At 37.8% G+C, this 27,777-nt stretch overlaps 3 protein-coding genes across 3 annotated transcripts; 1 reads left to right on the top strand and 2 right to left on the bottom strand.

The window, feature by feature from the left end:
* Window positions 1-5,858: 5,858 nt before the first annotated feature.
* LOC127948375 (WD40 repeat-containing protein SMU1-like) lies at window positions 5,859-16,504 on the bottom strand. The gene is made up of 7 exons (XM_052544804.1): window positions 16,479-16,504; window positions 15,836-16,085; window positions 15,579-15,707; window positions 14,371-14,432; window positions 6,836-6,965; window positions 6,571-6,738; window positions 5,859-6,158 (listed from the first exon to the last, which is right to left on the bottom strand). The coding sequence occupies exons 1-7, from the start codon at window positions 16,502-16,504 to the stop codon at window positions 5,955-5,957; spliced, it is 969 nt and encodes a 322-aa protein (XP_052400764.1). The 3' UTR covers window positions 5,859-5,954.
* A 3,221-nt stretch (window positions 16,505-19,725) lies between these two features.
* LOC127949150 (40S ribosomal protein S6) lies at window positions 19,726-24,619 on the bottom strand. The gene is made up of 6 exons (XM_052546113.1): window positions 24,498-24,619; window positions 23,909-24,040; window positions 22,597-22,807; window positions 20,798-20,944; window positions 20,066-20,223; window positions 19,726-19,862 (listed from the first exon to the last, which is right to left on the bottom strand). The coding sequence occupies exons 1-6, from the start codon at window positions 24,501-24,503 to the stop codon at window positions 19,767-19,769; spliced, it is 750 nt and encodes a 249-aa protein (XP_052402073.1). The 5' UTR covers window positions 24,504-24,619; the 3' UTR covers window positions 19,726-19,766.
* A 635-nt stretch (window positions 24,620-25,254) lies between these two features.
* LOC127948482 (uncharacterized) lies at window positions 25,255-27,265 on the top strand. Its single transcript, XM_052544937.1, has 2 exons — window positions 25,255-25,409; window positions 25,797-27,265. Exons 1-2 carry the CDS (start codon window positions 25,385-25,387, stop codon window positions 27,113-27,115), a joined length of 1,344 nt encoding a protein of 447 aa, XP_052400897.1. The 5' UTR covers window positions 25,255-25,384; the 3' UTR covers window positions 27,116-27,265.
* Window positions 27,266-27,777: the final 512 nt, after the last annotated feature.

A 27,777-nucleotide genomic window follows, 5' to 3' on the forward strand; every position in this document is an offset into this window, starting at 1 on the left:
GCGACTTACAGTGCATTCAGGCTATCCATTTTTACATATCATGTGTTCCCGGGGAATCGAACCCCCAACCTTGCGCTTGATAACGCAGTGCTATACCAATTGAGCTAAAGGATTTGGGTTTGGAGTGATTAATGACAAAATTAGCATTTTAGGGTGAAGTATCCCTTTAATAACGAAGTTGAAAATACATTTCAACGAAGAACATCTTATGTTCATGATGGCAGACTGTGATCCATCTCTTAAAAGCCTTATTTTGTAGAAATTGATATTAGTTAGCTGCTTCATTGGCTGATATTATTTAGAGTCTAGTTCCTGGTAACTTTTTATGTTACTGTTTTCACGTAACTATGAAATAATAGCCAAGGATTTTATCCAAATTAAATCACGTTGTTTTTGTTTGCTATTTAAGGAACGAAGAAGATATCCCTTCTAGAAGGAATTCGTTTGATCTAAATAACAAAAAAAAAAATTAATTGAAAGAGCCTTAATTGATTAATTAATTGAATCTACATACCTCTGCATAAAACCAGTCTTAAGAGCTTCTTGAAACAATACTGAAACTTTTTTGCAAATTAATTAAATGTTTACTCCGCATACATTTGGAAGACACTTTTTTTTCGATATTGCAAATGCACTTTTATCCCATTTGTTATTAATTTTTGCTAGCAGATAGTCTTATATTTGATTATCTGTGTTAACTAAAGATTAATTGAAAAATGTGGAATTTGAATTATGACCAATAACTGCCATTTGTAGTTGTATTTATAAAATAAATCTCACAATGTTATTTGTTTAGTCTGTTTTGTATTTTTGTGGTCTTGTGGATTGAATCTTATACCAAAAAAAGAAAAAAAGAAAAGCCATCTTGATTATCAAGATGAGACTACAGATTTATTGGAGATCTACTGCAAATATCAAGCAATCCTAAATCTAACCTGTTAATGATGCATCTTAAATTAATGACACATCTTCTTGAAAAGATTGTCATGAATGATTCATGCTTGAATTTTAATTAAACTGCAGCAATATCAGCACATTATTTACCAACACTAAGTTACTCAGACCCTTTAAAGCAGTGTTGTACCAATATTCAAAAACATTTTTGAATATCCTCGATAAAAAATAAAATGTAATTATCCGAAAAGAAATCATGCTGATTACTTCATACTGTATAATATGTTCACCTGTATGCAGTACAAGTAGATGTGCTTGGTTGAGTGTTAAAACACACTAAACCATTATAATCAACACAATATTGTACCATAAGAATTCTAAATGTACACAAGTAAACGTGAAAATGTCCTCATTGAGTCCAAGGCTAGTGCGAGGTCACATTATGAGCAAGCACACACAAGTTATGTGTCTTAGGCCAAAATGATCAAAGAAATTGCATACATTCACATATGATGAAAGAATAGTCTGGGGAAAAAAACTACATTTACCACATTAAAGCTGCAGTAGGTAACTTGTAAAAATATATTTTTTACTTATTTGTTAAACCTGTCATTATGTCCTGACAGTAGAATATGAGACAGATAATCTGTGAAAAAATCAAGCTCCTCTGGCTCCTCCCAGATGTCCTATTGCCATTTGCAGAAAATACATCGCTCCCGTTAAGAAACAACCAATCAGAGCTGTGGTCCGTAACTTTGTTTGTGTTCAAAATGTAGAAAATGTATACTATAAGCAAGTACACCATGCATCCATTTTCCAAACCGTGTTTTTAGCTTGTCCTGAATCACTAGGGTGCACCTATAATAAGTGTTTATATTCAGACTATTTTAGATTGCTTCGGGGGTACCGCGGCGGAGTAACCCAGTACCTTTGTGATTCTTCATAGACATAAACAGAGAGAAGTAGCTCCGGCTACAATGTTCTTCCGCAAGACGCAAGCAGTTCTGTTTATTAACCGCTAGAGCGTCAAAAGTTAACGACTGCAGCTTTAATGTCGATCGGGCTAAAACTCTGCATGCAGATATTATCACAGACAATCCTATAAAGCCCTTAATAATAGTAAAAGACCAGTACATCCATGCAGTTTTTCCTTGTTTTCCATAAGAGGCTTCAGAGCAGGGGCGGACTGGCCATCTGTGTGGTCTGGAGAATCACAGAACAGCCGGTACTCCAGGATGGCCTACTGGCCGGCCCACCACCAGCCACGCACGCAGTCATCACCTGTACAACACCCCCCCCCCGCTAAAATGTTTGACACTCCAGTACTGTAGGTGGCAGTAATACACCTTTAAGTTGTAGGCAAGCTGCACTGGCCGTGGCCGCCAAGTAAGAATAAGAAGTGGAAGAGTAGGAAGGAATTATGTTAACGTTAGATAAAAGAAGCATAGAAACAAACAAACAATATGCATAACGCGGCCGGGGGTAAAAAAAAAAAAAAAACGGAAAGAAAAGGGTGGGGCTGAGAAGGCAAGAGAAAAAAAAAAGCGGAATTTAGATACTGAAGCCACTAAATTTCCCAAACGAACTGAAATATATAGCAATATTTTCTATCAGCAGCACCTCGCAGTTAAATATTAGCAGCAGTGCAGTAAGCCAGACAGCAATGCACAACATGCCACCAGTGATGATGATGAGGGACAGAAAGATGAGCGTGTTCCACAGGCAGATCCAGATCCAAGTATGGAACATTAGAGGAGAAAGAAAGGTACTTGCTAGGGATGATGTTAAGAAGTGATATTCAGGTTGCTACATTTTTAATGATCACAGTAGTTAAAAGAGCTAAACTTCAACATTGTAGATGTAAAATGTCACATGAAGTAGCTAATATTAAGAAATATGTTGTGCTTTTACTTTTAAAAATGTTGGTAACATTACAGTTAATGATTACAAACTTTGAAGATTTTGAATACAGAAGTTAAATTTGTAATGGTGTATTTTCATTTAGATGTGGTATTATTATCTGTGCAGTAAGATTAATTAATTAATAACTGCATAAATTAAGATTATTAAGTAACAAATTCATTTTAAGACAGCATGGAATATATTGTAAAATATAATGTTATAACAGGATATTATATAAACTATTCCTTGCCATCTTGGAATAAAACCTGTTTTAAAAAAAAAAATCCATTCCATCGTTGTTTATTCAGGTTGAGCTTAGACCAAGAGCAGAGAAAGACACCCACTCCGGCTCAACATCTAGTCAACATCAGTGCTATTGCTATAATTTGGATGGTATAGTATCATGAGCCACAATTAAAGTCTTGTGACACTCATGCCATGCGTTATTGTTGTTATTGTCGAGTTTACGTGCGCCGATTGCTTTGGGCCGGGCCTAGTCAAAGTCCAGGGCTGTTTTTTAGTCCCAGTCCGTCCCTGCTTCAGAGCAATGTTAGTATTTTGAAATTGGATGTAGTTAGTTTCAGATGTCGAAGAGGTCCTTCATCTCAGTGCATGATGCTAAGGTTCAACAGAAACAAGAATGTTTTTGAGCCCTTTAAATGGAAAACCAATGTCCTAGCATTCGTATAAAGGCAGAGACATATATGTGCATCTCAATAAATGAAAATGTTGTGGAAAAGTTCAATTTATTTCAGTAATTCAACTCAAATTGTGATTCAAATTCAGTGCACACAGACTGAAGTAGTTTAAGTATTTGGTTCTTTTAATTGTGAGGATTTTTTCTCACATTTAACAAAAGCCCAGCTAATCAACTAAAAACACTTGCAAAGGTTTTCTGAGTCTTCCAAATTGCTTCAGTTTGGTTCACTATGCTACATAATCATGGGGAAGACTGCTGATCTGACAGTTGTCCAGAAGACAATCATTGACACCCTTCACAAGGAGCCACAAACATTCATGCCAAATAAGCTGGCTATTCACAGAGTGCTGTATCCAAGCATGTTAAGAGAAAATTTAATGGAAGGAAAAAGTGTGGAAGAAAAATATGCACAACCAACCGAGAGAACCACAGCCTTATGAGGATTCTCAAGCAAAATTGTTTCAAGAATTTGAGTGAACTTCACAAGGAATGCACTGAGGCTGGGGTCAAGGCATCAAGAGCCTCCACACACAGACATGTCAAGGAATTTGGCTACAGTTGTCTTATTCCTCTTGTTAAGCCCCTCCTGAACCACAGACAACGTCAGAGGAGTCTTACCTGGGCTAAGGAGAAGAAGATTTTATTTCACGTTTTTGTGTTTCATTTGGAAACCAAGGTCCTAGAGTCTGGAGGAAGGGTGGAGAAGCTCATAGCCCAAGTTGATTGAAGTCCAGTGTTAAGTTTCCACAGTCTGTGATGATTTGGGGTGCAGTCATCTGCTGATGTTGGTCCATTGTGTTTTTTGAAAACCAAAGTCGCTGCACCCATTTACCAATACATTTTGGAGCTCTTAATGCTTCCTTCTGCTGACCAGCTTTTTGAAAATGCTGGTTTCATTTTCCAGCAGGATCTGGCATCTGCCCACACTGCCAAAAGCACCAAATGTTGGTTAAAAGACCATGGTGTTGGTGTGCTTGACTGTCCAGCAAACTCACCAGACCTGAACCCCACAGAGAATCTATGGGCTATTGTCAAGAGGAAAATAAGAAACAAAAGACCAAAAAATGCAGATGAGCTGAAGGGCACTGTCAAAGAAACCACCTCAGCAGTGCCACAAACTGATCACCTCCATGCCACACCGAATTGAGGCAGCAATTAATGCAAAAGGAGCCCCTACCAACTATTGAGTACATGTACAGCAAATGAACATACTTTCCAGAATGCCAACAATTCACTTAACTATTTATTTTTTACTTATGAAGTTTTTTTATTTGTTGAGATGAATTGGAGGGTCTTTGTTGAAAGTGAGCCAAAATCATCACAATTAAAAGAACCAAAGACTTAAACTACTTCAGTCTGTGTGCATTGAATTTAATAAACAAGTTTCAGAAACCACCTAAGGGAAGGTCATCTGCATGCTTGTCCTCCTCATTGGGGTCTTGACCTGATTGCAGTTCGTCATCGTAACTGACTTGAGTGGCAAATGCTCACATTCGATGGTGTCTGGCAGTTTGGAGAGGTGATCTCTTCATGGTTGAATCTTGGTTTTTACTGTACAGGACAGATGCCAGACAGGGTATATGGTGTCATGTTGGGTGAGCGGTGTGCTGATGTCAACTCTGTGGATTGAGTTGCCCATGGTGGGGGTGGGTTTATGGTATGGGCATACGTATGTTTTGGACAACGAACATCTGTGCATTTTATTGATGTCATTTTGAATGCACAGAGATACCGTGACAAGATCCTGAGGCCCATTGTTGTGCCATTCATCCACGACCATCACCTCATATTGCAGCATGATAATGCATGGCCCCATGTTGCAAGGATCTGCGCACAATTCCTGGAAGCTGAAAACATCCCAGTTCTTGCATGGCAGCATACTCACCAGATATTTCACCCATTAAGCATGTTTGGGATGCTCTGGATCGGCGTATACGACAGCGTGTTCCGGTTCCTGTCAATATCCAGCAACTTCACACAGCCATTGAAGAGGAATGGACCAACATTCCACAGTCCACAATCAACAACCTGATCAAATCTATGTGAAGGACATGTATTGCACTGTGTGAGGCAAATGGTGGTCACACCAGATACTGACAGGTTTTCAGATCCCCAGTACAGTAAAACTGCACATTTTAGAGTGGCCTTTTATTGTGGCCCAGCCTAAAGCACACTGTGCAATAATCATGCTGTCTGATCAGCATTTTGATATGCCACACCTGTGAAGTGGATGGATTATCTCAGCAAAGGAGAAGTGCTCACTAACACAGATTTAGACAGATTTGTGAACAATATTTGCGAGAAAGAGGCCTTTTGTGTACATAGGAAAAGGCTTAGATCTTTGAGTTTAGCTCATGAAAAATTAGAGTTACAGCCAATGTTCTGAATATAAATACCAATTGTTCTGGAAGCTGTTCTGAAGACAGCTTTAGCTGTAAACCTATCACACTTCACCCGACTAAAACAAATCTCGTGGATATGCAGCATGTGCTGTGAGGGCGGACCGTACTGTGAGGGTTCTCTCTAGCTTGCCAGTGATAGTGCTGAAGCAGTACAGAATATAGTCTTCTCCCACACAATAAATCCACTCTCCACATGGAGACAATGTGCAGCAAACAAAGTCCACCCCCTCTCTTGTGCCTGAAGAGAAACTCCTCATCACCTGGGAAGGAACAGAGAGGGGGCAAGAGATTGAGAGCAAAAAGTGCAACGGAAATGGATAAGGCATGCTTCAGAGTACCAAAAGGCATGCGAGAGTGAGTCATCAAGTACATCAAGAAAAGAGTGGGAGAGACGGCTGAACAGGGTACACCTTATACACCATCAGACGGTTTGAATAATAATTGCGTAGCTATTTATAGCAAACCTCACAAACTGCATTGGAAGTTTGCTGCTTTTTTTTTTTTTTTACTTCTGCTGCACAATCCAGACTTAAATCAAGGTTTCTGATTCATAAATGGTGTTAATATGTGCCATTTGAAAGCCAGTTACTGTAGTGTTCACTCTAGTGTTTGCATTTCAGAATAATCCTGAGGAGTATACAGAGTATCTTGCTGGTTCATTTTTGTTCTCACCTGGCCATGAATGTTTGTAACAACAAACGTGTTTGTCCTATTGCACACTACAAAGTGCTCTGTAGTCTTTGGGACAAGCACAACGTTGTTAACAGTGATGTCTGTACCCACAGGAATGTCAGGGGTTTTTATTGTGTGGGTGCAATCCATTGTCTTCATGCTCCAGACCTAAAAAAAACACACACACAGTGAAGCACAAATACAAACCACAAAAATAAAAATACATAGGCTATTATATGTGGTTCACCACAGTATGAACACTTACCTTTACTGTGCCATCTGCTGATGCACTGATGATATGCTGGCCATCGTGTGAGAAGGTGACGTCATTTATATGAGCTGTATGGCCTCTAAACTCCTTTAGCATCTTTCCTGATTTCAAACAATGAAGCCTAACCAAGAGTTAGAAATGTAACCACAATTCACAAATTCAAATGAATTATTTTGAAAGATATTTTCCATCACATGCCCAGAGTGAAAGAGAGAGAGGGAGAAACTTTCACTCTGGGCATGTGATGGAATATTCCTGACGACTCTGAACACCTAGACCTTGATTCATTTCAGTTTTGTCCAACTCATCTCGCTCTGTCCACAAAAGAAAACAAAACAAAGATACAGCATGTTCACTGAAATAGTTCTATGCTGTCATTTGTTTTGTGCACTTATCAAATCCCTTAAAGAGGGGGTCAAATGCTATTTCATGCATACTGAGTTTTTTACACTGTTAAAGAGTTGGATTCCCATGCTAAACATGGACAAAGTTTCAAAAATTAAGTTGTACGTTTGAAGGAGTATTTCTGTTCCAAAAATACTCCTTCCGGTTTGTCACAAGTTTCGGAAAGTTTTTTTCGAGTATGGCTCTGTGTGACGTTAGATGGAGCGGAATTTCCTTATATGGGTCCTAGGCAGTGGTGTCAAAAATACTGGCATTCATTACTCAAGTAGAAGTATAGATACTAGGTTTTAAAAAGACTTTTGTAGAAGTTGAAGTATCAACTCAAGCTTTTTACTCAAGTAAAAGTGTAAAAGTACTGGTTTAAAAAACTACTTAAAGTATAAAAGTAAAAGTAATGTAAGGAAAAAAATGCCATTTAGAACAAAAGCTTGGGCCGTGCCACAGGGGCCTATTGTGCACTACCCCACCTCCTAAAAAAACATTTTTCTAAAGGCCATAATGACTATAATGTTATATTAAAATGTTCATGTTGAAAAGTTTGGGATGCACTAGGCTACCTGTTTCAGCCACATATATGCCCATTGAAAATTAACTCATTTTAGTACAATGCAAATACATTAAAGAGCTAGAGATATGATGACTAGTTGCCAGTAAGTATTGTTATGGTGCAAAAAGTCAAACTTCAGAGGCATGTCATCAATAACCTTGAATGGAATGTAAATGTACATCCAAGCTTAGCTGCAGGACTCTGTGAGGGCAATGGACAAGAACATTGGTGCAGGCTAAGAAACAATTACTCTTGTGTGGTTGACTATTTACAATAAACATTATAGTGCTGTCAAAATGAATGATTAATCTAAGTGATTAATCAAAAACTAAAAATGAAAAATAACTCATAATCCTGATACCTTCTTGATTGATAGCTTCTTGTATTCGGTACATCTGCTATGTCCATTGTTCGTGGGGGTAACGAGTTACAAAGTTGATATAGAAGTTCACAGTCCCACCCATAGCCCGAGAGAGCTCTGGTGCCGGAAGTAATTTTCCCATTCATTTCTCCCATTCACTTTCGGAAAAATCCGTATCTAAAGAGTTTTAGAGCATGTGTGAGGATAACCAGCTACGGCAGAACTCATAAGCATATAACATATCATTTCAAGTGAAAAAATTAAGACAAAAACCAAAAAAAGTCAAAGGTACAAGACTGTGTACCGCTCAGTTGTCAACACATGTCGTTGCCATTACACAAATGTTCAGTAAATGCACAAAAAGGTATGTCTAGGCTAAATATTGTTTTGACAGTGGCATTATAAAATGCTTGATATGACTCATTTCATATGGAGGCTACAGTAGCCTAGCTAAAGTGGACGATAATGCTAACTAAAGTTACCAACCTCCCTGCCAAACTGTCAATGGCAGCCAAGGAGATCATGATTGCACTGATAAGTCTACCGTGCAAAAACGCAACACAGGTTTTTATTTTATTTTATTTTTTTATTAATGATCTTCAGTCTTCACGGCCTTCGAGGGGTTTAACCAGACGGTTATACGAACTCCACCAATCAGATGCATCACTGTGGGATTGTGGGATTGTTCAGGATTGTGGGTAATGAAGTACTTAGCCAAGACATCGCGAATAAAAGGCATTTAGATCAAAACAAGGTTAGTGCCCCATGATCTTTTTACGTTTATATGAGCATATACTGTCGCTTAGTACAGCCGTAGCTGGTTTTAAGTCTACCATGTATGGTTACATTTTAACGGCTTATACCCCAAATTTTAATGCAGAAATTGCATTGAATTTTTAGTTCCGGCACCAGCTGTGGGTGGGACTGTGATGCTCTATAGCCTAGATATCACAACATTGTCATTTGTGTCATCAATCGCAAACGATAATTTATTAAAACGTCTCACTACCCAATTACCTACAGTAGCTTAATTTGTGGAGGACGAAGAGAAAGCACCCATTTGGCAAATGAGCCAGTAGTGAGAAATAAATAATAACTTTTAAGTAGGGTCCAGTGCCTTTTCGATACTTTTAAAATGGTACTGGCGCCTCAACGTGCCTGAACCGATACTTTAAAAAAAAAGAACTACAAAAAAAAATATGGATAACATTAAAGAACATTACAAATATTTAAAATAAATCCATAGCTTTCACCTTGGATGCTCTCATTTCCCAAGTTGTGCTTCCCTTAATCTAAGGCTAATAAATGTATTTCACAATCTGGGTCATTATTTAATACAAAACCACACATAATGTTTCTGCTGTATCTCTGTCACTCACTCTGATATTTAGTTAAGATGAGTGCTGTCTGTCACTGTCTTAAATCAGTTCTGTGAATGACTGTATGCTCATTCTTTATAAAGTAGCAACAATCTCGTTTTTAAAATACAGTACTGTGCAAAAGTCTTATGGAAAAGAAAGAATAGTGTTTTCACCCCAAAAAAAGGGTTTTAAGCCAGTTATTTATATCTTTTGCTGCAATGTGTCAGTAGGACAGTAGTTTGCCATTAGTTTTAATAATAATCTAGTGCAGTAATCAAGCAGTTTGACAATGGCAAAATGAATGTTTGGAAATGTAAACTGATATTTTATACTGACACTCTACAGCAAAATATATAAATAACTGGCCGAACACCATTCTTTTAAGTGAAAATACTGCCTAAGACTTTTGCACAGCAGTGTATGTATAAAGTACGTATGATTAAATTAAGTATATTTAAATAAGTGTAAGGAAACTTTACAGTAGATGAGAAACCGACTGATCGTGACCTTTTGTAAACTGTATTTATGACAAAGAATTTGTGTCATGTGCAGATGTGATGGATCGCGTATGGACCAATAGGGTGTCGGAATGGTATATGTGTATCTCATCCAACCACAATCAAATTCACTCCATCCTGATGGCGCGATTTATCTGGATAGGTTTTTTTTCTTTCTCTCTCTCTGAACGATAACAATCCGGAATGAAATAGCAGTAACGAAGCTATTTTTTAAAATGTAAGGAGTAGAAAGTACAGATACTTGCGTGAAAATGTAAGGAGTAGAAGTAAAAAGTCGGCTGAAAAATAATTACTCAAGTAAAGTATAGATACCCCAAATTTCTACTTAAGTACAGTAACGAAGTATTTGTACTTCGTTACTTGACACCTCTGGTCCTAGGGCACTTCTGCCAGAAGAGCGCGCGCTCCCGTATAGCAGAGCACTGAGAGCACAACAGACATTCACTGATCAGAGCGATTCACTGATAAGAGCGAGAGCGTTGCGAAAAGTCACAAAAGAAGTGTATTTTTGGTTGCCAGGGCAAGACAACCAGTGGTGTCAAAAGTATTGGCATTCATTACTCAAATAGAAGTATTGATACTAGGGTTTAAAAAGACTTTTGTAGAAGTTGAAGTATCAACTCAAGCTTTTTACTCAAGTAAAAGTGTAAAAGTACTGGTTTAAATAACTACTTAAAGTATAAAAGTAAAAGTAATGTAAGGAAAAAAATGCCATTAAGAACAAAAGCTTGGGCCGTGCCACAAGGGCCTATTGTGCACTACCCCACCTCCTCAAAAAAAAAATTTTCTAAAGGCCATAATGACTATAATGTTATATTAAAATGTTCATGTTGAAAAATTTGGGAGGCACTAGGCTACCTGTTTCAGCCACATATATGCCCATTGAAGATGAACTCATTTTAGTACAATGCAAATACATTAAAGAGCTAGAGATATGATGACTAGTTGCCAATAAGTATTGTTATGGTGCAAAAAGTCAAACTTCAGAGGCATGTCATCAATAACCTTGAATGGAATGTAAATGTACATCCAAGCTTAGCTGCAGGACTCTGTGAGGGCAATGGACAAGAACATTGGTGCAGGCTAAGAAACAATTACTCTTGTGTGGTTGACTATTTACAATAAACATTATAGTGCTGTCAAAATGAATGATTAATCTAAGTGATTATTCAAAAATGAAAAATGAAAAATAACTCATAATCCTGATACCTTCTTGATTGATAGCTTCTTGTATTCGGTACATACGTCTGCTATGTCCAGTGGTCGGAGGGTAACGAGTTACAAAGTTGATATAGAGCTTCACAGTCCCACCCATAGCCCGAGAGAGCTCTGGTGCCGGAAGTAAATTTCCCATTCATTTCTCCCATTCACTTTTGGAAAAATCCGTATCTAAAGAGTTTTAGAGCATGTGTGAGGATAACCAGCTACGGCTGAACTCATAAGCATATAACATATCATTTCAAGTGAAAAAATTAAGACAAAATCCAAAAAAAGTCAAAGGTACAAGACTGTGTACATATTTTCATTTCGAGCGCAGGAACTACTCATCCCATAAACCACTGCACCCCATTGAATTCGACTGAAGCCACAACTGCGAACGAGGCAACGAGCCTTTTGAGCGACATCCAAATCTGATGACGGCCGCTCGCGCGAACTTTTTCCTCCAGTGAATTTTATTTTCTATAGTGAATGTGCAGTAATAGCAGTTCTTTCAGTATTAATCGTGTAAATAAATAGTGTTTTATATATGTATTGTGTATTGATTTTTATTTTATCATCGTGTATTTTATATTGTGTGCGTGTGTGAAAGTGGTTAACGTTAACATCAGCAATGGTGCAGTGCTTTGTATCTGACTGCAATCACTGCTCAGTTGTCAACACATGTCGTTGCCATTACACAAATGTTCAGTAAATGCACAAAAAGGTATGTCTAGGCTAAATATTGTTTTGACAGTGGCATTATAAAATGCTTGATATGACTCATTTCATATGGAGGCTACAGTAGCCTAGCTAAAGTGGACGATAATGCTAACTAAAGTTACCAACCTCCCTGCAAAACTCTCAATGGCAGCCAAGGAGATCATGATTGCACTGATAAGTCTACCGTGCAAAAACGCAACACAGGTTTTTATTTTATTTTATTTTTTTATTAATGATCTTCAGTCTTCACGGACCTTCGAGGGGTTTAACCAGACGGTTATACGAGCTCCACCAATCAGATGCATCACTGTGGGATTGTTCAGGATTGTGGGTAATGAAGTACTTAGCCAAGACATCGCGAATAAAAGGCATTTAGATCAAAACAAGGTTAGTGCCCCCATGATCTTTTTACGTTTATATGAGCATATACTGTCGCTTAGTACAGCCGTAGCTGGTTTTAAGTCTACCATGTATGGTTACGTTTTAATGGCTTATACCCCAAATGTCAATGCAGAAATTGCATTGAATTTTTAGTTCCGGCACCAGCTGTGGGTGGGACTGTGATGCTCTATAGCCTAGATATCACAACATTGTCATTTGCGTCATTAATCGCAAACGATAATTTATTAAAACGTCTCACTACCCAATTACCTACAGTAGCTTAATTTGTGGAGGACGAAGAGAAAGCACCCATTTGGCAAATGAGCCAGTAGTGAGAAATAAATAATAACTTTTAAGTAGGGTCCAGTGCCTTTTCGATACTTTTAAAATGGTACTGGCGCCTCAACGTGCCTGAACCGATACTTAAAAAAAAAAAAAAGAACTACAAAAAAAAATATGGATAACATTAAAGAACATTACAAATATTTAAAATAAATCCATAGCTTTCACCTTGGATGCTCTCATTTCCCAAGTTGTGCTTCCCTTAATCTAAGGCTAATAAATGTATTTCACAATCTGGGTCATTATTTAATACAAAAGTACACATAATGTTTCTACTGTATCTCTGTCACTCACTCTGATATTTAGTTAAGATGAGTGCTGTCTGTCACTGTCTTAAATCAGTTCTGTGAATGACTGTATGCTCATTCTTTATAAAGTAGCAACAATCTCGTTTTTAAAATACAGTACTGTGCAAAAGTCTTATGGAAAAGAAAGAATAGTGTTTTCACCCCAAAAAAGGGTTTTAAGCCAGTTATTTATATCTTTTGCTGCAATGTGTCAGTAGGACAGTAGTTTGCCATTAATTTTAATAATAATCTAGTGCGATTTTGAATGCACAAGCAGTTTGACGATGGCAAAATGAATGTTTGTAATTGTAAACTGATATTTTATACTGACACTCTACAGCAAAATATATAAATAACTGGCCGAACACCATTCTTTTAAGTGAAAATACTGCCTAAGACTTTTGCACAGTAGTTTATGTATGTATGATTAAATGAAGTATATTTAAATAAGTGTAAGGAAACAGCTGTTTCGTGATTAGCGGTGACAAGCGAAAACTTTACACTAGATGAGAAACCGACTGATCGTGACCTTTTGTAAACTGTATTTATGACAAAGAACTTCACAGATACAGATATTCTAACAATCTATCGGTAAACACACACCTTGTGTCCTCTGTCTCTGTTTGAGCTCGCGCTGCTCCACCGTGGTCGGCGGATTGAAGAGCGCGCTGAAAGACGGGAGGAGACCGGACTGATGCCGGTTTCATATGAAATTTAAGCGGACTGACTCTGAGGCGATCGGATACTACTGGTTCCAACCTACTTTTAAGAAATATATTTTTTGATAAACGAACCCAAAACTGTCTATGCAGTGTGATGTGACTTGTGTCATGTGCAGGTTTGATGGATCGCGTATGGACCAATAGGGTGTCGGAATGGTATATGTGTATACTTCTCATCCAACCACAATCAAATTCACTCCATCCTGATGGCGCGATTTATCTGGATAGGGTTTTTTTCTTTCTCTCTCTCTGAACGATAACAATCCGGTATGAAATAGCAGTAACGAAGCTATTTTTTTAAATGTAAGGAGTAGAAAGTACAGATACTTGCGTGAAAATGTAAGGAGTAGAAGTAAAAAGTCGGCTGAAAAATAATTACTCAAGTAAAGTATAGATACCCCGAATTTCTACTTAAGTACAGTAACGAAGTATTTGTACTTCGTTACTTGACACCTCTGAAGACAACCCTGGACAGATTACCAAAAAAAAACAGCATTAAGGGACCAGCGGATGTAGTTTATTTTTACAGAGCATCAACTGAGTTGTGCAAGTGTTTTTGTTTGATATTAAATATTGTTCCAAAGCAGTCTTGAGAATGCATTAACTTAGACCACTGTAAATATACATGTTTTTAATCATTTCGTTTAAATAATATTCTATACATTTTTATGGACATCTGAGCAACCCTTTGCAATCCCCTGGGGTTCCCAGCCTGCGCTTCTCTTTACTGCTGCCCAATGGATATGCCTGTAGGCCAGTGGCAAGACAAATAAAAGGCTAAATCATTGTTACATAAAAATAATATCTTATATATAATTTGTAAATGTAAATGAATATATTGCTTGTAAATGTTACCACACTTTGAGTGAAGTTAACCTGTGGCAAATTCAATAAATGGGTATGATTTGGAAAGGCACATGTCTTAATAAAAGCTCTAACCATTGAAAACGCACTTTAGAGCAAAGACCAAGCCCTGAGGTAATAAATAAATACTGCCTTTAGAGCTCAGAGACAGGAATGCATCAAACCACATATATGGGGAAATGTTCAGAAAATATTCTGCTGCATTGAAGGTTCATAGAAGCATGTAGCCTCTATTATCCATAATGGAAGATGTTTGAAACAACCAGGACTGCTCATCACCTGCAAAGTACCATCCCAAAAGTAAAGTGTGCTTGTAGCAGCCTCATGCTCTGAGACTGTTTTTCAGTGGCATGGACTGAGGGACACATCAGAGTATATGAGAAGCTCAATGAACCAAAACATTCAAAGATCCCTAATAAAAAAACCAGTCCAAAGCATTCAGAACCTCAGACTGAGCAGAAGGTTTACCATCCATCAGGACAATGACAATAAGCACACAGCAGGAGTGGTTTATAGACATCTCTGTGAATGTCCTTGAGTGGCCCAGCAAAAGCCAATCATATATTTCTGGAGAAACCTGAAAATGTGTGTCTGCCCTCATCCAACCTGACAGAGCTTGAGAGATGAAGAGGCGAGGAGAAGAATAGCAGATAATTGCCAAATGCTGACATGCAAAGCTTGTCACATCAAACACTTGAGACTGTAAAGGTGCTTCAGCTAAGCAATGAGTTAAGGGGTTTGGATACTGATGCAATCAATGTATTTCAGTTTACAACAAAGTTGTGACAGTTCTGTTTTTGCTTTCCATTATGGTGTATGTAGATTTGATGTGGGGAAAAAAAGTAATAACTTAAAATCTCAAAGGGTAATTCAAGTAAATATTTTACATTTGGGGTAGGCTACAGCTGACCAAAAGGTGTGGCAACCCCTGCACTAGAGGGTAAATCACCAATATGTATTTCCCAGCCATTTATACATCTAAAACTCTCATTAATTCAGTTACTGAATTATACGATTTAAAACACCTACTTCTTCTGACTCAAAAAATGGTTTTATGAGAAGGCTCTCCAGGTGTGAGTATACTGAGCGCTCAGGTTGAGTGTGCTTCAGCATGATCATGGGATCAGTTTGCTTTAGTAAAGACTGAGCAGCTCCCAGCTCAACACCAGCACAATCTACACAGACAACCAGGCTTCACTCAGTTCGTTAAGAAAGCAGTATGAACACAAATTGAATAGTATTATAGTCTGCATAAAGACAAATTCTGCACTTAAGATATGCATGACAGTATTTAATTGTAATGACACTTTTATGACAAACTTTACCTGTTCGTTAAGGTCAATGAGCAGCTTGTCAGGAAGTTTCAGATACTGGATTGCTAGCAGCACTATATCCCATTGCCAGTTGTTGATATCGGAGATGAAGCTTTCGATGCTGTCGACTGTGTGGAGAGAGACTGCTGTCTCCTCTTGTAGCATCGCCAGAGTGCGATGAAAATGATTTTCATTCAGGTATTGCATGATCAGACAAATCACGCTGCAAAAAGACGTGAATAGCTACGAGATGTCACCTGAACTTCACAAAAACGTTCTCTCTGTATTTCACTGCAGGGTTACATTACTTTCACAAGCTGCTGGGGCTGCGACGAAAAGAGGCCGGTAGCGGTTTTAATTATTAAATTCTACTCGAAGCTTTAGTTTAGCGCAGTGACTGATCAAATGTTTATTTTATTCCCGATCCAGTATGTGCTATTGAAAAATAATAATTCCAAACACAAAATTCGTTAGTTGTATCAGTCCTTGTATGTATGAATGTATGTATCAGTACATTAGTATTTTGTTTCTTTTTCTAGATCTATAAGATCATTAAATGTAGTAAAGGTTAAAATTATATCCATTCCATTAGGGGTGACTAACGCTTTTTATTTACTCTGCGGATTCCACTTCAGGGTCCATAGTAATCGACGCCGCATTGTTTTGGTCCCCAGCCACGTGAACACCGTGTGGCCGTGACAGCCCAATCAATACACGTGCTATTGTATTTATTGCTCACATCTGAAACCACAGAAACCTCTCACAAATTGTTGCGGATTTTTTTTTTGGGGGGGGGGGGGGGGGGGGGGGGGGGGGTAATAACGCGTCTCGAGAAATTAATGGAATCTATTCAGAATACAGAGGGCTCGCACCCCAGCATGGGTCTGATATGGCAAGCCGTATTAACATACTATCTGTTATGTTATTATTAATAACAGCCTACGTATTTTTCAGTCAATAAAACGTAAATCCATGACTTTTTCCACTTTAACTATTTATTAGAGCTACTAGTTATTCCAATTGTCTTATCTATTCAAGTAGATGTTACTACTTTTTGTTTCTTTTCCAAAGAATTTAGGATTACTCACTTTTAGCTAATAGTTTTATTAAACACACCAGCGACACTATTATCAAATACTAGATAACCATGCACTGAATTCAGTGGCTTAAATACCTACGTGCTATTAATAAGGTTATGACTACTAGCATATATATATATACACACAGACACATATACACAGTGTGTGTGTGATTTTGAAAACTTATTTTTCTCTCTCCATAGGCGAAGGTGGACCCAACTCCAGAGTAAGGCTTTAAATTAACCTAATGTTAGTGTAATCTGTTGAAACACATAATTAAACCAGTCTTTTTAGGCAAGTACCAAATGTGTCATGTCATGAAATATTTTTACTACGACGTAAACTGTAGGCTAACTAATGTGATCACAATTTAATAAAAACATAAGGACGATTATTTAATTTCCACGGCTATTCTAACTGCGAATCATTTATACAGTATTGTTCAAAATAATAGCAGTACAATGTGACTAACCAGAATAATCAAGGTTTTTAGTATATTTTTTATTGCTACGTGGCAAACAAGTTACCAGTAGGTTCAGTAGATTGTCAGAAAACAAACAAGACCCAGCATTCATGATATGCACGCTCTTAAGGCTGTGCAATTGGGCAATTAGTTGAAAGGGGTGTGTTCAAAAAAATAGCAGTGTCTACCTTTGACTGTACAAACTCAAAACTATTTTGTACAAACATTTTTTTTTTCTGGGATTTAGCAATCCTGTGAATCACTAAACTAATATTTAGTTGTATGACCACAGTTTTTTAAAACTGCTTGACATCTGTGTGGCATGGAGTAAACCAACTTGTGGCACCTCTCAGCTGTTATTCCACTCCATGATTCTTTAACAACATTCCACAATTCATTCACATTTCTTGGTTTTGCTTCAGAAACAGCATTTTTGATATCACCCCACAAGTTCTCAATTGGATTAAGGTCTGGAGATTGGGCTGGCCACTCCATAACATTAATTTTGTTGGTTTGGAACCAAGACTTTGCCCGTTTACTAGTGTGTTTTGGGTCATTGTCTTGTTGAAACAACCATTTCAAGGGCATGTCCTCTTCAGCATAGGGCAACATGACCTCTTCAAGTATTTTAACATATGCAAACTGATCCATGATCCCTGGTATGCGATAAATAGGCCCAACACCATAGTAGGAGAAACATGCCCATATCATGATGCTTGCACCTCCATGCTTCACTGTCTTCACTGTGTACTGTGGCTTGAATTCAGAGTTTGGGGGTCGTCTCACAAACTGCCTGTGGCCCTTGGACCCAAAAAGAACAATTTTACTCTCATCAGTCCACAAAATGTTCCTCCATTTCTCTTTAGGCCAGTTGATGTGTTCTTTGGCAAATTGTAACCTCTTCTGCACATGCCTTTTTTTTAACAGAGGGACTTTGCGGGGGATTCTTGAAAATAGATTAGCTTCACACAGACGTCTTCTAACTGTCACAGTACTTACAGGTAACTCCAGACTGTCTTTGATCATCCTGGAGGTGATCACTGGCTGAGCCTTTGCCATTCTGGTTATTCTTCTATCCATTTTGATGGTTGTCTTCCGTTTTCTTCCACGTCTCTCTGGTTTTGCTCTCCATTTTAAGGCATTGGAGATCATTTTAGCTGAACAGCCTATCATTTTTTGCACCTCTTTATAGGTTTTCCCCTCTCTAATCAACTTTTTAATCAAAGTACGCTGTTCTTCTGAACAATGTCTTGAACGACCCATTTTCCTCAGCTTTCAAATGCATGTTCAACAAGTGTTGGCTTCATCCTTAAATAGGGGCCACCTGATTCACACCTGTTTCTTCACAAAATTGATGACCTCAGTGATTGAATGCCACACTGCTATTTTTTTGAACACACCCCTTTCAACTAATTCAACTAATTGCCCAATTGCACAGCCTTAAGAGCGTGCATATCATGAATGCTGGGTCTCATTTGTTTTCTGAGAATCTACTGAACCTACTGGTAACTTGTTTGCCACGTAGCAATAAAAAAATATACGAAAAACCTTGATTATTCTGGTTAGTCACATTGTACTGCTATTATTTTGAACAATACTGTATAGGTGAGCAAAGACAATTAACAGTATCAACAGAGCTTTTAGAAACTCTGAATCAGTTGTTTCCCCAGACACAACACAACCTGTGTGTACACATATACATGCGTGTCTTATATATATATATATATATACACACACACACACACACACACCCTTGTTAATCTTATTTCCCACTGATTTTAGGAAATTGTCTATAATTTTGGACAATGATGTTGATCCAGGAACAGGTCTTACTTGGCAAAATCACAGCGGACGTTAGTATACAGCATTACTTGTTAAATGGCCTTCCATATCTCTAGCGCCCACATTTGTTAGTATGAATGCACTGCCCCCCACTTGAAAACAGTAAAGCATAAACATTTTACAGTATTGATACGTCAGAATTATTGAAAAATGTTCTACATGCATGAGCATTCAGAAAGTTTCTTAGTGTTTGAGTTTTAATAGTTTGGCATTTTTTTACATTTTGATCAGTAGGCTAGACTAACTTTATCATAATCCTCACATAAACCCCATTGAGAATTAGGACTCATTTAAACTTGCTGGTTAAAAAGTGTAGATAGCTGACCAAAGTCATCTTGATTGCCAAACCTCAGTGTCTTACCTCAAAGTTAGTGTTGCAAAATAAAATATAGAATGGCCAAAATAAACAGACTAACAAAATTCAACTTGTTACAAACGTACCACTTTACGGAGTAATGGAAAAACAATACACAATTAAGAACGTTCAACAAAATCATATTTTATTTGTGAGGCACATGTCTCACTTCTGGCTTGACTCGGACTTGGATGTGGAGGCTCTCAGAGAGGAGAGACGACGTCTCTTGGCAACCTTTTCTTGACGTTTCTCTTTGGCCTCCTATAAAAAAAGCAAAGAAAAAAAAAAAGAACATTGATATTCAGCTTTTACAACACACTTCTCATTTACACAACACTATTTCTCTAATGAGGAATCAATTGATGCATTTCTTTTTCAGTAGTCAACAAACTATTCATTCATATAGCCAGGTTAAATTGTAGGAAGACACCCTCATTTGGAATCATCACTAAACAGCCTCGTACCTTCATCCTCTTGGCCAGCAGTTTGGTGTATTCTGCGGCCTCCTCCTTGTTCTTCAGTGTGCGCTGCTTCTTGAGAGCAATACGTCTGCGCTTGTGCTGCAACACGCGAGGTGTAACCAGGCGCTGAATCTTAGGGGCCTTAGTTCTGGGCTTCTTACCTGTCAGAAAGAGCATGTTCAGTCTCTGGATACACTTAAAATAGAACACAAGCTGAGAAGCCACTTGTGACAGTACAAATGGCAAAAAATAAGCAATTGTTGCATTTATGTACAACAAACCTAAAAAGCCTGTATTTCCAAACGAAACATCACTCTAGAAAGTTTCCCTTCAGCTTTTATTATTTAGAATTAGAAAGCAGGATCACCAAAAGTTAACTCCAATAAATTTGGACAACTTTTAATGAATGTAAACCCAAAAGGACACTTGCATAAAGACTATATCCTAGTTCTGTTAATGCACTGCAGAAAGTCTGACAGACTAATTCAGTACGACCAGCCACTAATAACATGAATGGGGTTATCTGGTTAGCAGTGCCGCTGTTGCTGTTGGCACTACATTATCCCCTGCTTTAAGCAGCTGATTAACCAAATAGGGCTTGTAGTTGTGCCTCAAAAATAATGCATACCTTTCTTTTTTTTTAACAACGAAATATATATCTCTTTAAACAACCATAATAAATCTATTGACTAAATATACAAAAAAAAACGGTTCAGTCTCATGATGAAATATTACCTTCTTTAGTGAGAGGTCTCCTGACCACATACTGCCTGACATCATCCTCTTTGGACAGGTTGAAGAGCTTACGGATCCTGCTAGCTCTTTTGGGTCCCAGGCGGCGGGGGACAGTGCTATCAGTCAGCCCAGGAATGTCCTTCTCACCTGAAGGAAAGGGGGAAAATTTATCAAACAGATGATGTGGAACAGGCCACTTGTGGTGTAGACTGTAAAGAAACCAGTTTCTAGGGACAGAATCATCTAGCATAAAGCTTTGTCTCACTTGTGCACAGAGTAATTACACTTCGTTTGAAAACATGGCAGAAAGCTAGGTTTTAAAAGAGTGCTAAGGGAATTATAGATGAATGAGTTAATTATATAAATGTAACTAAAGTTTCTGTCTTCAGAAAAGATTTAATGGCATTTTGTTTTCATGTTCGCTCCATGTAATTAAGTGTTTATTAAATCACAATGCTGCTTTGTCCATGGAGGTTATGGGAAACAGCATTAACTGCTGTTCCAAAACTGCCACCTAGTGTCAGAGAGTGGATTTACAGAGCGTAACATTCAAATTCAGACGGTTTTTGTCTGGTTAAAAAAAAAAAAAAAAAAAAAAAAAAAAAAAAAAAGGGGCACTATTTGCATGCCCTGCCAACCGGTTGACGAAAAACGAGCTTCTATGTCTTTAATTGGATTAATTCATTATTATTAAACCGTTTTATTGACATAACCCTTTAAAGGCTGAAATGTAAGCTCTACCATTTTATGAGACCTTTTCACAGTTTTTTGAACATCTCAGATGTTATTAGATAAACCGTTGTTAAAATTTATTAGTAATCTATTAAGCGTTTATAAAAACAAAAACAATTTTATCAGTTGGTTGATTTTAAATATAAAAAAGTGAGAATACTGATAACCGTAACCATTTTGGTCACTATAATTCGAATTAAGAGATTTTCATACGGTTACATCTCTACCGGTTTCATGATTTCTATGTAGTCTCTGCTCCTATTCACAAACAATATGCAAAGCAATAATTTTGGCAGAGCAATGCAGTACAACCAGCCACTAAGAACATGATCAGGTCGTTATCCGTTAGCAGCTCCACTGTTGCTGTAGGCACCACACTGTCCCCCCTTTGAGGTACCATTCAACCAGAAAGGGTCTGCTGGTGTGCCATCTATGAATCATAAGTCCACCATTTGCACTTTTAATGAAACAGTTCTTAAACGCGCTGTACGTAGGATTGATACAAAGTGGTTGAACTAGGTTATTGCAGTAGAAACTTAAAATATTCGAGCATTTGTTTTTAAACCCGGTCACCCCTTATCAGAATTTACCCACACATAGGTTGCCAGATTGACAATACTAATGACGATTTGGGTTCACAAACCAAAATAAAAGACCCACTTTCCAGTCAGGAACACTCATATTCAAAGGAGAATAACTGACTGTAGTATTGTTTTTCAGATAAACAAGCATGTTAATTTAAGCTTGTTTCTTAAATATCTGCAAACATATTATGGTATTTGTATGTACTTTTTAAAAATTGTATTACTTTAGTGGAGTCAAAAACATTTAAAATGACAATTCTGCCATTACTCATCCCAGGTTTGGATCCCACTGACTTCCATTATATTTTTTCACCATACATTAAGTGTCAATGGGATCGAAACTGTTTGGTAAACACCATCTTGCTAAACATCTTCTATTGTGTTCTGTTGAAGTCAGTCAGTCATAGAGACTTGTAAATGAGGGCCGGTAAAGTACTTTCATTTTTACACTATAGAACTTCAAGTAGCTCAGAGTATACTCACCCTTTCTGATAATGACCAAGTTGAGAACGCTGAGGTTGGCATCAACGATGCAGCCGCGGACAGACTTGCGTTTACGCTCACCAGTACGGCGAGGGCGGTAACAGGAGTGACCCTTGCTGAGGAGGAGACGCACACGTCCTTGGGTCAGCACACCCTGCTTCATGGGGAAGCCTTGTTTGTCATTGCCTCCACTGATGCGGACAACATATCCCTACAACAAACACAGTTATGCCAATGTTCAGGTCAGTTTTAAGATTTTCAAGTTACAAGTGCAGCACTGTAAACACTGCCATTGTCAAGTCCACTTAAATCTGGAATACACTACAAGACTTTTGTCCCAAATTGCACTCTGGAGAAGATGAAGCTAGTTGCCAAAAGTCAGAACAAGTTGCAGATTCTGGGCATTCGGAGTTCACCAATTTCACAGAAAATCACACAGGGAGCACAGAGCTTCAGATTATCATTCCATTTAGTCAGAGGACATCAAAAACGTTTGATATTTTGAGATGATTTTAAGGCTGGACACTACACGACTTCTGCCAGAGTTGGAGTGTGGGGGCAGTTTGCAGATTTTGAACAGTCAGTCAGATTTGGAGTCAACAGATTTTATAAAAAAAAAAAAAAAAAAAAAAAAAAAGAGCATGATATAAAACTTAAACTTTGACCAATAGCCTGAACAATGCACTGAAGAACATTTGACAGAGCGATGCAATACAACCAGCCACTAATAATATGAACAGGTTGTTATCCGGATAGCAGCTCCACTGTTGCTTTTGGCACCACTGTCCCTCCTTTTAAGCTACTGATCAGCCAAAAAGGACTTGCTAAAGTGCCACAAAAATAAAGTGATTTCAATACACTGGACGACTTTAAGAGGTTTCATGTTTTGAATCAATCTTATTGATGGAATGCACTACACAACAAACTTGTGTCATTGAATCATTGCTAGTTTAGAATTTCAAGCATGTCTTCAGATTTTGACAAACTGCATAGCGTATTAACAGATTGTTTTAGTTTCAAGTCTATGATTTCATCCAGTTAAGAGCATAGCAAGCATGTTTGATATTTGAGCCGATTTTGGAATGCACAGTTCTCATCTGGCATGTTAATTTGATGCATTTGGAATGACTTGAAAGTGTGAGAGCCATCGTTTAGATTAGCCTTGTTTTCTAATATAATCGGTCTTAACCTGAAGCACTGGTCAAAATGGAATCTAAACAATCAAGACTTAATCAAGTGTTAAGCCTTTCTGCTTTACATGAAACATTAAAGTGTTGGATATATACACACGATTAAGGCAGCTATTACTTACCTTCCACTCATCGCCCAGAGAGTCTGCAGCCACTTCTGTGGCCATGCGCTTCTCATAGAAGATCCTCAGTTTGCGCTCATCATCGACTTCTATCAGCTTTTGGCAGCCAGTGGCGGGGAACGAGATATTGAGCTAGGTGGAATAGTAAAAGAGATAGATAATTAAGCTGCATGCTGCAGTTTGATATAAAAAACTGGCCTCTTCATTTGACACGTATCTGCTAGCTAACAGGCGCTAATGCTACAGCAGCGGATGACAGTTTGACACTCAACACAGATCTGCTAGAACGTTTCCCAAAGTAGTAACTCAAGCTAGGACAATGGCGACTTATTTCCCCCAGCTCGCATGAATTTTCTCTTTCACTAATGTGTTCACTGCATGTCTGTTGCGGGCGCCGCCATGTTGCCTCACTTCCACCGCTGTGCTGCTAACCTAACAAAATCAACATCCATCCCTCATGCTGTTTGGGCCTAACCCGGTTACCAAAAGCTTATCGGTTTGAATGGAGACTGTAAAACTGAACTCTTTCGGTATTTCCAGCACAATGTGAAATATAAACTTATAATTTGACGTTGTCCAGTCCTCCTACCTTCATTATGGAGGACTTTCTCGCCTGGAGTCCGCCACCGAAAAGAGACCGGATATCCCTCTCGTAGTCTCACATAGACTTCCAGGTTATCGCGAGAATAGACGATAGGCATGACGTCACGGCTCTAGCGCAACGGAGAAAAAAACAGAGATAGATATGATAATAAATTATAGTAAGGCGGAGGTTAAAAGTATAATCAAAGAAGAAATGAGGAAGAAGTGGCAGGAAAAGTGGAATATGGAAACAAAAGCGAGAATGTACTACAATATCCAGAAGAAGGTAGAAGGAATGAGAGAAAATAATAGGAATAAAAAAGAAGAGGACATTATATCGAGAATGAGATTTGGACATACTGGTTTAAATAGTACGCTTAAAATAATAGGGAAACATGAAAGTGGGATGTGTGAGGTCTGTAATATTAATGAAACCATAGAACATGTAATTATAATTTGTGATAGGTATAAGGAGGAAAGGTTGAGGCTGAAAGAAAGGTTAAGTAAAGAAAAAAATAGATTTGAAATGAATGAAATTTTACAACTGAATTCAGGGCATGTGGGGTATAGTGCAATATTTGATTATTTGAATAAAACAGGGCTCATTAGGAAGATATGAATTTAGTTGTCTTAAAATATTGGAGTTAATAATATGTGAAGGGTAAGGTATTAAAATTAATATTTTTATTAGATATCATATATTCATGAATTTTATTTTTTTGGATTTATATTTTTATTTATTTATGTATTTCTTTATTTAAAGAGTAGTGAGTGAAGGCTATTAGGATCCACACTCCATTTCAGAAGGTGGCGGTAATGCACACTTAAAAGTTGTTTGCCAACCGCCAATTTAAAAAAGAAGAAGAAGAAGAAGAAGAAGCGCAACGGAGGCTGATGGTAAAACATCTTTTTCATTCAGGTAAGTTAAGAGTAAAAAATTCACTAAGGAAATGATTATGTGTTCTCATTTTGTTCTGTTTCCGAGAGGGATATACTTAGGTTCCTTTTCTGTCGACATTGCGGCACAGTGATCAAGCTAAGTTAGACTAACGTTAGTTCAAATAGAGTGCGCTAAACCAATGCGATCAAAACAAAGCAATCAGCTGAGCCTCCCAGAATTTCTGAGGTGTAACTTAACTCATCCAGAACTAGAGAGCTTTTTTTGATCAAGGTGACTGAAGCTCGAGAAATTCTATTAACACTTGTATGTTTGCCAACTGAGTTAAGTTGGAACTGGAGTACATAGTATTCCCACTGTTGATTGCAATATTTTGTTTTCAATTTGGATTATTTTGTCTCCCCAAAGGTAAACCAGCATATGAGATGGACGAGTCTCATCCAGACTGGGCTCCAGCCCTGCACCTGGGTCACTCTGAAGACACAGCCACAGTTTCAGATCGGCATGCCCTAACACAGCAGAGACATAATTTGAGGGAATCTGAGGGAGGAGGCCACAATGAACAAAACATCATGAACGAAGATCAGAGAGACGACGTACAAGGAGTTGCAGCAGAAGAAGAGGGATATAGGGATCAAACAGAGGCAGCTGTGGAAGAAGAGGAATACAGGGAAACGACAGAAACAGACAAACCAGCAGATAAGAGACTAAGAGCAGAATGCCAGTTTTGTGCGCAAAGCAGTGCAGAAGTAACCCGCCTTTTGCAGGAAAATAGGGAGCTTAGGTCTGAGTTAAACAAACAGAAGATGGATGAAGAGTTTTTCAAAGATAATACAGAAAAAGTACAATATTATACGGGACTTCAATGTTTTGCCGTTTTGTTTTCAATGTTTACTACTGTTAAGCCCTTCCTGCCAGTTGCAAAGAAGCTGTCACAATTTCAAATGGTTTTACTGACACTCATTCGTCTAAGGCTTGATCTTCCAATCCAGCATCTTTCACACATTTTTAATGTGTCACCTAGCACCCTTTCTGCTACCTTTGCTGACACCATAGATGTGCTGTATGCACGCCTTACTCCCTTGTTGTACTGGCCTGAGCGACACTGTTTACAAGCCACAATGCCACATAAATTTTTGGAAACTTTTGGAAAGCGTGTACCGATTATTGTTGACTGTTTTGAAATACATACAGAGAGGCAAAATTCAATGGTGTGTGCACAATCCTTTTCCCACTACAAAGGTACACACACAATTAAATATTTGATAGGAATTACACCCCAAGGCCTAATTTCATTTGTTTCAAAGGGATGGGAGAGGCGAGCATCTGACAAGCACATAACTGAAAATTGTGGGCTTCTTAACAAACTGTTGCCTGGTGATGTAGTGTTAGCGGACAGAGGCTTTGATATTAAAGACAGTGTGGGAATGATGTGCGCGGAAGTTACAATTCCTCCATTCAATAAACGTAGATGTCAACTCGATATTAAGGATGAGGTAGACACACGTGCTATAGCACACATTAGGATACATATAGAAAGGATAATAGGTAGCTTGCGCAGTAAGTACACACTAATACATAACACAATACCAATTAGTTTGTTGCTTCCCAGTAAAGATGAAGAATTTACCCTGCTTGATAAGATAGTTAATGTTTGTTGTATTCTAGTTAACATGTGTCCAAGTGTTGTTGTAAGGCCAGATAAAACAGAAAAGTGTGCATGTTAAATGCTAAAAAGACTCCTGGAGAAATGTGTGTGTAAATTTGTGGTACCCTCCTGATATTGAAAATGTTTGTATTTGGTGTGTGTATGTGTATGTACTTTCTTTAGGATGAACATGGTATGCTATTTGTACATTAAATACTTCAGATGAAAATGGCTGACTATTTGAACATTAAAAAAAGTTTAATACAAAAAAAAAAATCCTGCGAAGTGCAGTGTTTAGTTTCTTTTGTTGAACTACTTTGAAACACTGAATTTCAAGTTAGAAGTAACAACAGCCACTTCTTTACTACTGCTCTCTCTCTGTATATATAGTGGTTGAATATTTGAAAATAATAATAAATGGGTTGTGGTTATTAGCTTTATAATATCCCTTTTAAGTTTTATTTAATGAAAAAGTATCCTTATTAATTTAACTATTATTTATAAGCTCCTTTTTTCCCTTCTTGGGCCTGAAATGGAGGAATTTTGGTCAATATATTGACAATTAAACAATATTTTGCTAAATGTGCTTTTGTGCTAAAACCTTGCCTAACGACCAGTAGGTGGAAGCAAGCCCGTTTTGATAAATGATTTATTGATTTATCAAATTAAACGACTCATTTAAAATGGCTGATTCAATTATAAACGAAACAAGCCTGCATCCCAATTTGCATTGTGTACAAT

Source organism: Carassius gibelio, chromosome B1 (genome assembly GCF_023724105.1).
Source record: "Carassius gibelio isolate Cgi1373 ecotype wild population from Czech Republic chromosome B1, carGib1.2-hapl.c, whole genome shotgun sequence".
Taxonomy (NCBI): Eukaryota; Metazoa; Chordata; class Actinopteri; order Cypriniformes; family Cyprinidae; genus Carassius; species Carassius gibelio.